Genomic DNA, 13,626 nt, shown 5'->3' on the forward strand with positions numbered 1-13,626 from the left:
AACACTCACTTCTGTCGATGTTGCGCTGCAGATGGCTGGCAACGCGGTGGCGCGCGTCGCTGTACTCCAGGGATCGTGGGGTTCTGTTCCACCAGGGCCGTGATCTATGGTCCCACACGTCAAGTTGCCGACACCTGCTCTACTCTACAACACTCACTTCTGTCGATGTTGCGCTGCAGATGGCTGGCGACACGGTGGCGCGCGTCGCTGTACTCGAGGGATCGTGGGGTTCTGTTCCACCAGGGATCGTGGGGTTCTGTTCCACCAGGGTCGTGATCTATGGTCCCACACGTCAAGTTGCCGACACCTGCTCTACTTTACAACACTCACTTCTGTCGATGTTGCGCTGCAGATGGCTGGCAACGCGGTGGCGCGCGTCGCTGTACTCGAGGTGCAGGCCGAGGCGTAGGAGCGTGGGGTTCTGTTCCACCAGAGACGTGATCTCCATTTCGATCTTGTTGCCGAGCACTTGCGACCGCTAGAAATAAAGTTATTATTATTAATAGGCCTAAAAAAGCCCAAGGCGGTATAAGTTTTAACCCTACCACTGCTTTAAAATTTTTAATGGGTCAAATGCTAAGATAAGACAAGAGTGTACATACAACCTGATCGAGCTAACCTGGCTAGAATGCGAAACTTCCTCGCACTAAACCGTACACCTCCCCGCGTTCGCCCCGTCGGTACCAGCGTGGATGTGACGTCACGGCTGCCAAGTGCGCTAACTCGATCGGTTGTAATCATGCATGCAACTTTTCTCAAAATGGCTAATTGTCAATTTGAACCGTATCAGAACCAATTCGTATACGAGACAGACAGGCGACATACCCATTTCTGACGTCTTTGTCATAAGGTTGAAAATCAATCAGGCATACGCTATTTTGAACCATAATACACACCGTACCTGGTTGGAGGCGCGGAACTCCTCGACGCTGATTTTGGGCAGCAGCGTGCACGCACTTTGATGCTTCAACCACATCAACGCGTCAGATCGCCATAGGGAAATGACAGGTCACGTGTCATGGGTTGCGCGACCTGTCATCGGCCTTTGATCGCGCCAGCGATGACGATCTGCACGCGTTGGTGTGGTTGAAGCTTGAATCATATTGCCACGCCATACGGTCCATAATCAAGTGTTACCTGGTTGGAGCTCGACGCTGGTGGTGTGCTTTTTGAACAATATTGCCATGTCATTCGAACCACCAATACAAGCCATTTTAAACCCTACTACTTTGTCATAAGGTATAAAATAAAACATTCCCAACAAGCAATTTTAAACCCTATTCCCTTGTATTAAAGTCCATAATCCCACCTGGTTGGAGGCGCGGAACTCCTCGACGCTGGTGGTGGGCAGCAGCGCGCGCACGAGCGCCACGACGCCGCCCGGGCTGATGAAGTTCGTCTCCACGTTCACCACGCGAACCATTACAAGCCAATTTGAACCCTATCACCTTATATTAAAGTCCAAAATCAACCGTCTTACATGGTTGGAGGCGCGGAACTTGTCATTCTGCCATAAGGTCAAAATGAAACATCCCCAACAAGCCATTTTGAACGCTATCACCTTGCTTTAAAGTCCATAATCCTACCTGGTTGGAGGCGCGGAACTCCTCGACGCTGGTGGTGGGCAGCAGCGCGCTCGCATTTTGAACCATATTGTCACCCCATACTGTCTAAATTCAAACATCCTACCTGGTTGGGGGCGTGGAACTTGTCACTCTGCCATAAGGTCAAATATAACATCCCCAACAAGCCATTTTGACAGTCCTGGATCTGTCAATCGGCCGTATAGGCCGCGGCCTAGGGGCGGCAGCGTCCTAGGGGCGGCAGATTTCAGATGACGCTTACCTACTCGATTTCAGAAGATAAAGGTTAAATAAAGATCCAACCCCACCCTAGCCTACGGGCGGCAAAACTGTAAATCCGTCACTGCATTTTGAACCCTATCACCTTGTATTAAAGTCCAAAATCCCACCTGGTTGGAGGCGCGGAACTCCTCGACGCTGGTGGTGGGCAGCAGCGCGCGCACGAGCGCCACGACGCCGCCCGGGCTGATGAAGTTCGTCTCCACGTTCACCACGCGAACCATTACAAGCCAATTTGAACCCTATCACCTTATATTAAAGTCCATAATCAACCGTCTTACATGGTTGGAGGCGCGGAACTCCTCGACGCTGACACGCTGTGACAGACTTAGGTAAGATGGTGGTAGCTAGCCAGGCGGACTTAAAACAAGCCCTACCACCAACCAAACCGAACAGAAAAATCTGCCCCCACTGGGAATCGAACCCGGGACCTCTGCGTCTGAAGCAGGTGGTCTTACCACTAGACCACAGAGGCAGTTGTTTGCAATGAGGGCTATCGTTTTTATACTTAACAGTTGGCACCCCTGGCGATTGACAGGACCTTACTCGACAGTGGCGCCATCTAGATGAGTGCAAATGCGATAGTCCTCCTACCACTTTAGCGCTCACCAGTTGGTGCCACTGTCTTCGCTACTAGCAAGTGACAGGACCTTACTCTACAGTGGCGCTAACTGGTGAGCGCTAAAACGATAGCCCTCATTATGAACTCTATCGCCTTGTATTAAAGTCCATAATCGTACCTGGTTGGAGGCGCGGAACTCCTCGACGCTGGTGGTGGGCAGCAGCGCGCGCACGAGCGCCACGACGCCGCCCGGGCTGATGAAGTTCGTCTCCACGTTCACCATTATAAGCCATTTTGAACCTTAACCCCTTGTATTAAAGCCCATAATCAACCATCGTACCTGGTCGCACTCATTTTGAACCATATTGCCATGGCATACGGTTGGAAATCAAACCACTATTACAAGCCATTTTAAACCCTACTACTTTGTCATAAGGTACAAAATCAATCATCTCCAACAAGCTATTTTGAACCCTATCTCCGTGCTAAAAATCAAACATTCCCAACAAGCAATTTTAAACCCTATTCCCTTGTCTTAAAGTCCATAATCGTACCTGGTTGGAGGCGCGGAACTCCTCGACGCTGATGTTAAGCAGCAGCGCGCGCGAATTTTGAACCATATTGTCACGCCATACTGTCTAAATTCAAACATCCTACCTGGTTGGGGGCGTGGAACTTGTCACTCTGTCATAAGGTCAAAATGAAACATCCCCAACAAGCAATTTTAAACCCTATTCCCTTGCCCTAAAGTCCATAATCGTACCTGGTTGGAGGCGCGGAACTCCTCGACGCTGGTGGTGGGCAGCAGCGCGCACTCATTTTGAACCATATTGCCACTCCATACTGTCTAAATTCAAACATCCTACCTGGTTGGAGGCGCGGAACTTGTCATTCTGCCATAAGGTCCTAAATCAAACATTCCCAGCGAGCCATTTTGAACCCTATCACCGTGTTGAAAATCAAAAAGCTATTTTCAACCTTAACACCCTGTCTTAAAGTTCATAATGGTACCTGGTTGGAGGCGCGGAACTCCTCGACGCTGGTGGTGGGCAGCAGCGCGCGCACATTTTGAACCATATTGTCACGCCATACTGTCTAAATTCAAACATCCTACTAACTGGTTGAAGGCGCGCAACTTGTCATTCTGCCATAAGGTCAAATATAACATCCCCAACAAGCCATTTTGACAGTCCTGGATCTGTCAATCGGCCGTATAGGCCGCGGCCTAAGGGCGGCAGCGTCCTAGGGGCGGCAGATTTCAGATGACGCTTACCTACTCGATTTCAGAAGATAAGATAAAAGTTAAAGGCGGCAAAACTGTAAATCCGCCACTGCATTTTGAGCCCTATTCCCTTGTCTTAAAGCCCACAATCAAGTGTCACCTGGTTGTAGGCGCGGAACTCCTCGACGCTGGTGGTTGGCAACAGCGCGCACCTATATTACCATGTCATACGGTCAAATATCAAACAACAATCTTGCATTACATACCTGGTTGGAGGTGCAGAACTTGTCACTCTGTCATAAGGTCAAAATGAAACATCCCCAACAAGCCATTTTGAACCCTATTCCCTTGTATTAAAGTCCATAATTGTACCTGGTTGGAGGCGCGGAACTCCTCGACGCTGGTGGTGGGCAGCAGCGCGCGCACGAGCGCCACGACGCCGCCCGGGCTGATGAAGTTCGTCTCCACGTTCACCACGCGCACCATTACAAGCCAATTTGAACCCTATCACCTTATATTAAAGTCCAAAATCAACCACCGTACCTGGTTGGAGGCGCGGAACTCCTCGACGCTGACACGCTGTGACAGACTTAGGTAAGATGGTGGTAGCTAGCCAGGCGGACTTAAAACAAGCCCTACCACCAACCAAACCGAACAGAAAAATCTGCCCCCACTGGGAATCGAACCCGGGACCTCTGCGTCTGAAGCAGGTGGTCTTACCACTAGACCACAGAGGCAGTTGTTTGCAATGAGGGCTGTCGTTTTTATACTTAACAGTTGGCACCCCTGGCGATTGACAGGACCTTACTCTACAGTGGCGCCATCTTGATGAGTGCAAATGCGATAGTCCTCCTACCACTTTAGCGCTCACCAGTTGGTGCCACTGTCTTCGCTACTAGCAAGTGACAGGACCTTACTCTACAGTGGCGCTAACTGGTGAGCGCTAAAACGATAGCCCTCATTATGAACTCTATCGCCTTGTATTAAAGACCATAATCGTACCTGGTTGGAGGCGCGGAACTTCTCGACGCTGGTGGTGGGCAGCAGCGCGCGCACATTTTAAACCATATTGCCGCGCCATACGGTCTAATATTGAACATCTTACCTGGTTAAAGACGCGAAACTTGTCACTCTGTCATAAGGTCAAAATGAAACATCCCCAGCGAGCCATTTTGAAACTCAACACCTTGTCATAAGGTGCAAAATCAATCATCTCCAACAAGCTATTTTGAACCCTATCTCCGTGCTAAAAATCAAACATTCCCAACAAGCAATTTTGAACCCTATTCCCTTGTCTTAAAGCCCGTAATCGAACCTACCTAGTTGGAGGCGCGGAACTCCTCGACGCTGATGTTAGGCAGCAGCGCGCACGCATTTTGAACCATATTATACAGTCGAGTACGCCATACGGTCAAATATCAAACAACAATCTTGCATCACATACCTGGTTGTTGCGCGCCTTCACAACTTGTCACTCTGTCATAAGGTCAAAATGTAACATTCCCAACAAGCAATTTTAAACCCTATCACCTTGCTTTAAAGTTCAAAATCGTACCTGGTTGGAGGCGCGGAACTCCTCGACGCTGATGTTAGGCAGCAGCGCGCACGCATTTTGAACCATATTATACGGTCGAGTACGCCATACGGTCAAATATCAAACAACAATCTTGCATCACATACCTGGTTGAAGGCGCGGAACTTATCACCAAATGAGTAGGTTATCTTCATAGAAACGCACTGATCAACCACTACTGGCTCCCCGATAATTCACGCTAAATTTTGTCAGTGTGTGCGTGCGCGCTCACATACAAACCGTGCTCGGTGCGTTTCTATGAAGATATACTCATTTGTATTTACTCTGTTATCACTCTGTCACTTATGACAAACCTTAGTCCAAAATCAAACATTCCCAGCGAGCCATTTTGAACCCTATCACCGTGTTGAAAATCAAAAAGCTATTTTCAACCTTAACACCCTGTCTTAAAGTCCATAATCGTACCTGGTTGGAGGCGCGGAACTCCTCGACGCTGGTGGTGGGCAGCAGCGCGCACGCATTTTAAACCATATTATACAGTCGAGTACGCCATACGGTCAAATATCAAACAACAATCTTGCATCACGTACCTGGTTGTTGCGCGCCTTCACAACTTGTCACTCAGTCATAAGGTCAAATGAAACATCCCCAACAAGCAATTTTAAACCCTATTCCCTTGTCTTAAAGTCCATAATCGTACCTGGTTGGAGGCGCGGAACTCCTCGACGCTGGTGGTGGGCAGCAGCGCGCGCACGAGCGCCACGACGCCGCCCGGGCTGATGAAGTTCGTCTCCACGTTCACCACGCGAAGCGTGCTGTTCACCTGCAAGGGATAAGGACTCTTATGGGTAGGTAATAAGGTATAGTTCAGATTGCATAGTGCGAAGAATCTGCGGTATATTTTCTTAAACACATTTAAAGAAATAACGTGTTTAACAACTACGCTATAAAGTGCAATTCAGTTTGCTGTGCTGAGAAGCTACCGATATAGTATCCTATGCAAATGGCAATGCCAGATTTTGTATGAAGGTGGCGTCTTTTTTTTTTCGCGCGGCCATCGAATAAACTTTGTTTTTTGATTACAAAATAGTGTAATAAACCAAACTTACTATGACATGTATACCTCTAAACTCAGTCTGAACTGAGTTACGAGCGTTAGAAGTTTGATGATTTACATACTAGATTTGCTTTTTGCGCGCAAGTTTTGTAAGAAATTGCAACAAAATATTGCGCTATTTTTTTATTACGCTGATTCTGCTCCACACTGATGTCTGGAGCCTTTAATGGATGGTATTGTTTGTTTACACATACAATGTCACTATTTTGTTGCAATTTCTTACAAAACTTGCGCGCAAAAAGCAAATCTAGTATGTAAATCATCAAACTTCTAATACTCGTAACTCAGTTCAGACTGAGTTTATAGGTATACATGTCATAGTAAGTTTGGTTTATTACACTATTTTGTATGCAAAAAACATGATTTGGTCGATGGCCGCGCGAAAAAAAAAGACGCCAATTTTCGGCATTGTCTTTTAAAGAAGGAACGTGTACCACCACTGCGTAATAATTGCAATTTAGTTAAGAGCCAATATTCTTCTACAACATGCAGTCTCTTTTTATCGCGTAAGTTCCATCTTTTCGACACGACAGGATTGTCATTTTTGCGGAGCGGCAACAAACTGAAACGTATGAAATACGCATCCCGGGAAGAACAGCGGTCGAACGTACCGAAACTGCGGAGTAAAATCTGCGATACACATGCCAGTAAAAGGGAACAATCTGCATTGTGCAAGTAACTTAATACACTTACATGCAGTTTGCGTCCATGTATCCTACTAAAAAAAGTAAACAAATGGTGTGTGATTTACTTTCTTGAAGTTTCTTGACAGATACTGGCATGTGTATCGTCTCCTTTACATGCATCAGTCTGCCGATGTTAGACTCAAGTTCTACTTCGACCGCTGGGCTATTATGGTGACGGTGCTTCAGTCTTACCACAGAATAATAATAAGTACTACGTACAGAAGTTTTACTTCGCGAAGGTATTTAAAAAAATGTATGCTCAATGTCATTAACAATATGGTGTAATTTAGCCTGTCTCAAAAGTCAAGCACCATTTTGTTGACAAACGTCAGTGATCGGCACTGCGCCGAAGCTATAGGGTTGTCTATACTTTACTGACTTCGGTAAAATGATGTGACGTGAGGTGCCAAACTGCGGAAAATGGCGGAGGAAATACATGATTTAGCATGAATTATCATGAATAATATTAACTACTTAAAAAAGTACATTCTGTGTTTTTATTATTATTTAGGCAGTTAAATACTGCACAGTATTTAGTACACCATTTTCTTTATTTTCTTCCATCATACACAAGAATACGCGTGCGTGAGTCAATGTTCGCTCGTATGTGAGGCCTTGTCGAATAGTATCCTGTAGGGGGCCATCGTGCGTGTTTTGTTTTCGATGTAAACTCGCGGAGATGAACAGGCCTGGTCTTACCTGCAGTGCATCAGCCAGAAGCTGTGCGGTGCGGTCGTTAAGGCCGACGTTGACGAGCGACAGCACCTCGAGGTGTGTGTTCGTCTTCAGCGCTTCGAACAGCTTCTCGAACTTCTCGTCGCTTATGTTCTGGAAGGAATGGAAACGTTAATACAATGACGGTTTTCGCGTATAAAAAATCCGCCAGATGGCAATACGTAGACGCAAGGTCCAAATGCTACATGATTGGTTATTTTTGACATGACATTGACAGATATGTCAAAATCCACCAATCACGCAGCAGTCAGACCCCACATCCACGTCTCGCCATCTAGCGGATCTTTCATTCGCGAAAACCCTCATTAGAACACATCTAGCGTGACTGTGAGGCGACGTGACTGACGCAATGTGAACGTGACGCGAAATGGGGTCTGACGCAGAATGTGCAGTATGCAAAATGCACACTCTTCCGTAGTAATATTAAACAAATGAACTATTCAGCATTATCACTATACAAATGTAAATAGTTTGTACAGTATTAATTAGTGATGAAACGGATAGTTGTTTGGCCGGATACCGGATACCGGATATCCGGCCAGCTGCTAGGCCGGATAGCCGGATATCCGGCGGCCGGATAGTTGGACCATTGTCTCGTTGCATGTCGTGACGAGTTTAGGTGCTTCGAACGCGATCAGTGGGTCTATTAGTAGACTAGACTAGTCACACTTTTCGAAAATCGAATCAGTCCGAATAGAATGTCAGATTTTGCCACTTGTCTAGGGGGCAGATTAATTTGGGCGATTTCGGTTGTCATCGTGTGTGATTGAATAGCGAAAAGGACATCATCCACGATCCATACATTTTTGGTCCAAAATCAAAAGTGCCGGCCAACAAAAAAAAGTGCTGTATTCTGACAGAACACGTCCGCCTTAGCATTTGTTACTATGGCACCAAAGTTGTACCACTACTGTGCGTCGTAGTATTTGAGATCTTAAAGTCATCCACGTTTCATATAATTTTTGGTCCAAAATCAAAAGTGCCGGCCAACAAAAAAAAAGTGCTGTATTTTGACAGAACACGCCTGCCTTAGCATTTGTCACTATGGCACCAAAGCCATGCCAAGCCATTTAAAAATGCCATGTTTTGGCAAGATTCACTCAAGACTTCATTTGTTTTAGTAAATAGTTTAAACGTAAATGTTAAAAAGACAGACTTTTAGAACTCGAATACTACGACGCACAGTCGTGCTACAGCTTTAATGCCATAGTAACAAATGGGTTTACATCAGTAGATGTTACAATTTTAGATCAGTTATTTTACATCAGACCATCAGTGAAAAAAAGATCGCCTATTTTATTTGGCAATATTTCGACTTATCAGATATTTACTATTTATGTATTCGTCATTAGAGTGAATAGTAGGGTGGAGCGAAAAATTTTTTTTCAGATATCTGTAATGTAATAGTCAAAATTTTGTGCCTTTAGGGCTTAAATGAAGTCATGCAAAATATTAATCAATTCGGTTTAGAGTAACTGCCTCCGCATCGACACTGAATTTATAAAAAAAGTTGGTTTTAGACCTCACTTAGGCGCTACATATCTGTGCAATATTTAAATAAAAATACTATTTTTTTATCACAAATCGTTTACTGATATGCTATATTTTCAATGTAAAATACACAAAAAAGCTAGGCTTTGGGTTTATAATTTTAATAAGGGCGTGAGAGAGCGCGAGAAGAGAATTTTTCTGGTCCTTTTCGCGACTCGCGTCTTTGTCAGATAGTCTACTGGAAAAGCTCTGGAAACATGTGAGAAACTGCCTATCTATAAATTGGAACAAATTGAAGGACAAATGTGATCAGAAATGGCCAATTATCTGAGTACTGATCAGCAGAACTTGCATAAAATTGCTTCGGCGGTAATTAGGCGTATTCTCACAAAATCTCGCAATAATTTCTCCTGGTGAATTGTAACATGCCCGTTAGATCACACGAGCGTACCGAATACTACGTTTGTATTGTAGAAACTTAAATTCCAATAGAAATTTTGATACCTCTGGCTACTATTGTGGTTAAAATCTATGCTTCTTCCTGGTTTTTGATTAAGAAAAAACCATCATGCAAAGATGGCACCCGTCATCTTTTTACAATTATTACGGCCTCGAGAGGCCTGCCAGATACCCTATGAAAGATTAAAGAACTAGTTACCCGGAGAAAAAGCTATTACGAGTATCCTGATAGCAGTCTTCTTACGATGTCAGAGAGCTGGCAGCTCGTCGCATACTAAAGTCACACAGTACGAGTCACCCTTCAATACCTAGAATTTGTTAAGGACTAGTGATACACTTTAATGCTATTTTATATATATATTTAATTTACTTAACCAAACAGCCGCTTTTGAGATATTTATTTGACTAAGAAATTCAGCACATTGTCAAATCTGGTGGTGAGAGCAAACCTTTGTTTTAAGGCTTCTCTACCTCACTCAAGCTGTTGAGGGACCTGTGAAGATTACGATCAAAGATTCTATTTTTCACTGCATCCAGAAAGTCACTAATAAGGTGCAATAAAAGTCAAGTTGGAATCGCGAAACGTGATGCCTAAATTTTGATCAAAAAAGGATTTTCAAGCATAATAATTAAAGTAATTTATCTAATTCTTGTATATATTTCTTGTTATATTACCTTAGTAAATATCTAATCTATAAATTATCTGTCATTTAATACCTTCTTACTAATAAATAGAGCGCAATATTTCACCTTAGACGACTTTCAACTTTAAATAAAATTTTAAAATTTTGAAGTCACTGCGGAGGCAGAAGATATTCATTAAATGGGATAAAAAATTACAGTTATTTATACTTTCATATAAGGCACAAATCCCCCCCTATTAGAACTTCGAAACTAAAAAAAAAATTTTTCCCATACAACCGTGCTCCACCCTAGTGAATAGCCCAGAAAAAGAAATTTTTTTTTAAAGGCCTTATGGCCATAAACTATGGCTTTTTGTGACTTTTTGGACCTTTTTTTATGTGACAGGAGGCAAATGAGCAGACGGATCACCGTCATTATTATAAGCCATTTATTGATGTTTATCTCAAAGATTAATGTATTTCATTTTATTAATAGGAAATTGTCGTAGTTTTTTAATATCCGGTATCCGGCCGGATAGTGAGTTACTATCCGGTATCCGGCCGGATAGTAAATTTAGGCCGGATATCCGGCCTACCGGATAGTTACCGGATATCCGTTTCATCTCTAGTATTAATACAGAAAAGTGTTAATTTTGCGAATTGCCCATTCTGCGTCAGACAGCGACATGACCATGACGCTTCTAAGGCTGAGTTGCATCATCTTACTTTAACTTTGACAAACATCAAAAATCTGTCTCCATACAAAAAACACCGGTTAATGTTATTGTTACGGTTAAAATAAGGTCGTGCAACTCAACCCGTCCCGTTAGCTTCTCATACTAAGCTAAATATTCTTGTGTCACGAACTCACAACACGTGTGGGCTCACTACAATAGTCGAGCGGCGAGTCAGCTAGTCTGATACCTTCACCGTTAGGCTATCGTGGATTCAATTGATAAATCGCCAATACCTAATCTAAATTATAAAAACATGTTCTGTTTAATAGCAAACAAAATTAGAACGCTGTGCTAACAATAACAAAATAAACAATAAATATGACATCGAATGTCACTTCAGTTAGCCAATCAAATGCCGCGTAATTTGCGATCAAACGGACGTGGTATTTAACGTGTTGTCTTGGCACGATGCGGCGACGCGCCGTCAATTACAAGAGCGTCGCAGCTTTCGACGCAACGTCAACGTGTCGTGACACGTTGCTTCAGTCACGTCGTGAGAACGTATGCAAATGCAAAACGAAAACATGCAGATCATTTTCTTTTATCCTGCGAGTGCCAGACTTCATGAACATGCGAATGCGTGACGTCGTGAGTTACAAAATCATTAACACTCGCAGAATCTTTGGTTTTACGAAAGTCAAACTAAATATTGTGGCATCGTATGTAGCTTTATTAGAAATCATATTCCTGTACAATTAAGTCTGCAATATTATAGCCAAAGAACATAATGACCATGGACCATGTAATCACATTTTGGCAATTCTAATTCTAATCACATTTTGGGCAATAGGCAGCTTGAATAAATGTTTTATGACTAGATGAAAACTCGAGTCTAATTCCAACTAATAAGTAATTAGCCAAAGGTGCTTGAACAATGTCGTAGTATGTACAATCGCCAGCACATCTATCTACAAAATGTCAATTATTTGTTTAATTAATTTTGAGCCTTATGTCAAAAACACTAAGTTAAAATTTAATCTTCATTGGAGAATCTTGTTGATCGTGCTTGGTGCTCGAAAATGAGACTAACGCCCGTATTCACAAACGATGCTTACTTAAGTGAAGCAGCAAATCGAACGCACAGCGTTGAATAGGGCTCTGTGATTGGTTCGTGTGTGACCCTGTGCGTCCATGCGCACTGTGAGACCTCATAGTACTGTTAGTGAATACGGGCGTTATTACATTACGTGCAGTGAAATACAGCGAATAAATGTTTCTCACCTTAATATTATTCCAATTGAGATCAGTTAACTTCTGGTCATTCTCCTGCACCCTCTTCACTGTGTCATCGGGGTCCGTGTCGTTGGGGGGGTCCATTGGGAAAACCTGGAAAGGCAGATAATAGTCACATTTCAGTAAGCTTTCTTTTTATTCAGTTAATTTTGGTAAAACCTCTGTGGTTGAGGATTCCGGGTGAAGCTCGCTTCCACCTTCGGCCTGATCATCACTTACCATCAGGTGAGATACAGGCCAAGAGCTTCCTCGTTGTGGATTAAAAAAAAATATCATAGGTGTGAAAGAAATAATTTATTCATTCATCTTATTACTATGTTTTTGCGGGAAGCGCAAGACTTGTCGTTGTGGATAACCTTAGGGTTCCACAACGACCGACCCCACCCTTTTCAGCAGTGGATGCTTTTGTTGAAACGAACGATGTTTATTTTAGGTCCTCCTCTTTTCAGCGGAACTGAAAGACGTCCAAAACCCACTAACACCAAAAATATATTTCTGTATTGCAATATTGTCACACATGTTCTGATAAATAAAAATATCTTTATCTTTATCCACTGCTGGATAAATGCCTCCTCATTGCCACAACTAATTGTCTAACTGAGCATCTAGCCGCTTCCCGAAATCTTTGCCAGAACATCTGTACACTAAACCGAGTGGAAAACCTGGCACCGGTCAAGAACTTTCCTGTCCAAAAAGTCATTCCATTCCATGAACTATGTTATGCCCACTGCCACTGATTATTGAGTGTGTCATTGACTGTTTAGTTATATGGTCAAATAAGTATAATGTGAATTTGCTGTCTGATAAAGGTTTAAAAGACAAGTTACCTTTTGTTTGGTGGCCTTGGTGATGCCGTCCCAGCCGAGGCCAACGGGCTGGCCCTTGTTGAGCAGCGACGCGTGGTACTGGTCCTGGTTCATCATCGAGTGGAAGCCCAGGATGGCTGGAAAATGATAATAAATTGTTTTAACGCGTTCTTGTATCGTTTACCTTAAAATTAACACCCTGAAGAAATATTGGTCCACGGTCACATAAGTAAAAACAAGTAATATAGTAATGATGATATCCAAGTTTGCCCCAAATCACAATCGGGGGAAGATGACACGAAAATTCCTACCTATACCTATTCGGAAGTCTGTCGGGGACAGATGGGAATACCCCGTAGTTTTGAACTTATAAGTTGTTGCTATTCTAGTATTCTTTTGGATATTTGTATTGCATGATCCACAATAACAACCCACGCAAGTAATTGTTTAATTAAAGAAAGTAAAATGTTTATTGATCAAGCAGCCAACAATAAAATAAAAGTAAAATTGTTTGCAACTAACTTTTTTTATCCAGGAAGATATTTCTTCTGAATTACAC

At 43.4% G+C, this 13,626-nt stretch overlaps 2 protein-coding genes across 3 annotated transcripts in view; one reads left to right on the forward strand and one right to left on the reverse strand.

Annotated features, from left to right (window-relative positions):
• LOC135073755 (terpene synthase) overlaps positions 1 to 13,626 on the forward strand; it is a 258,865-nt gene that overhangs the window by 27,454 nt on the left and 217,785 nt on the right. The gene's annotated exons all lie outside the window — the stretch shown is intronic.
• LOC135073759 (tropomodulin-1) overlaps positions 1 to 13,626 on the reverse strand; it is a 66,552-nt gene that overhangs the window by 9,613 nt on the left and 43,313 nt on the right. The window contains exons 5-9 of the mRNA XM_063967932.1: positions 13,089 to 13,204; positions 12,250 to 12,354; positions 7,683 to 7,811; positions 5,881 to 6,003; positions 331 to 478 (exon numbers count right to left, since the gene is read on the reverse strand). Coding sequence (XP_063824002.1) covers positions 331 to 478; positions 5,881 to 6,003; positions 7,683 to 7,811; positions 12,250 to 12,354; positions 13,089 to 13,204 — 621 coding nt within the window. The remainder of the gene's footprint in view (positions 1 to 330; positions 479 to 5,880; positions 6,004 to 7,682; positions 7,812 to 12,249; positions 12,355 to 13,088; positions 13,205 to 13,626) is intronic.

This window comes from Ostrinia nubilalis, chromosome 8 (genome assembly GCF_963855985.1).
Source record: "Ostrinia nubilalis chromosome 8, ilOstNubi1.1, whole genome shotgun sequence".
Taxonomy (NCBI): Eukaryota; Metazoa; Arthropoda; class Insecta; order Lepidoptera; family Crambidae; genus Ostrinia; species Ostrinia nubilalis.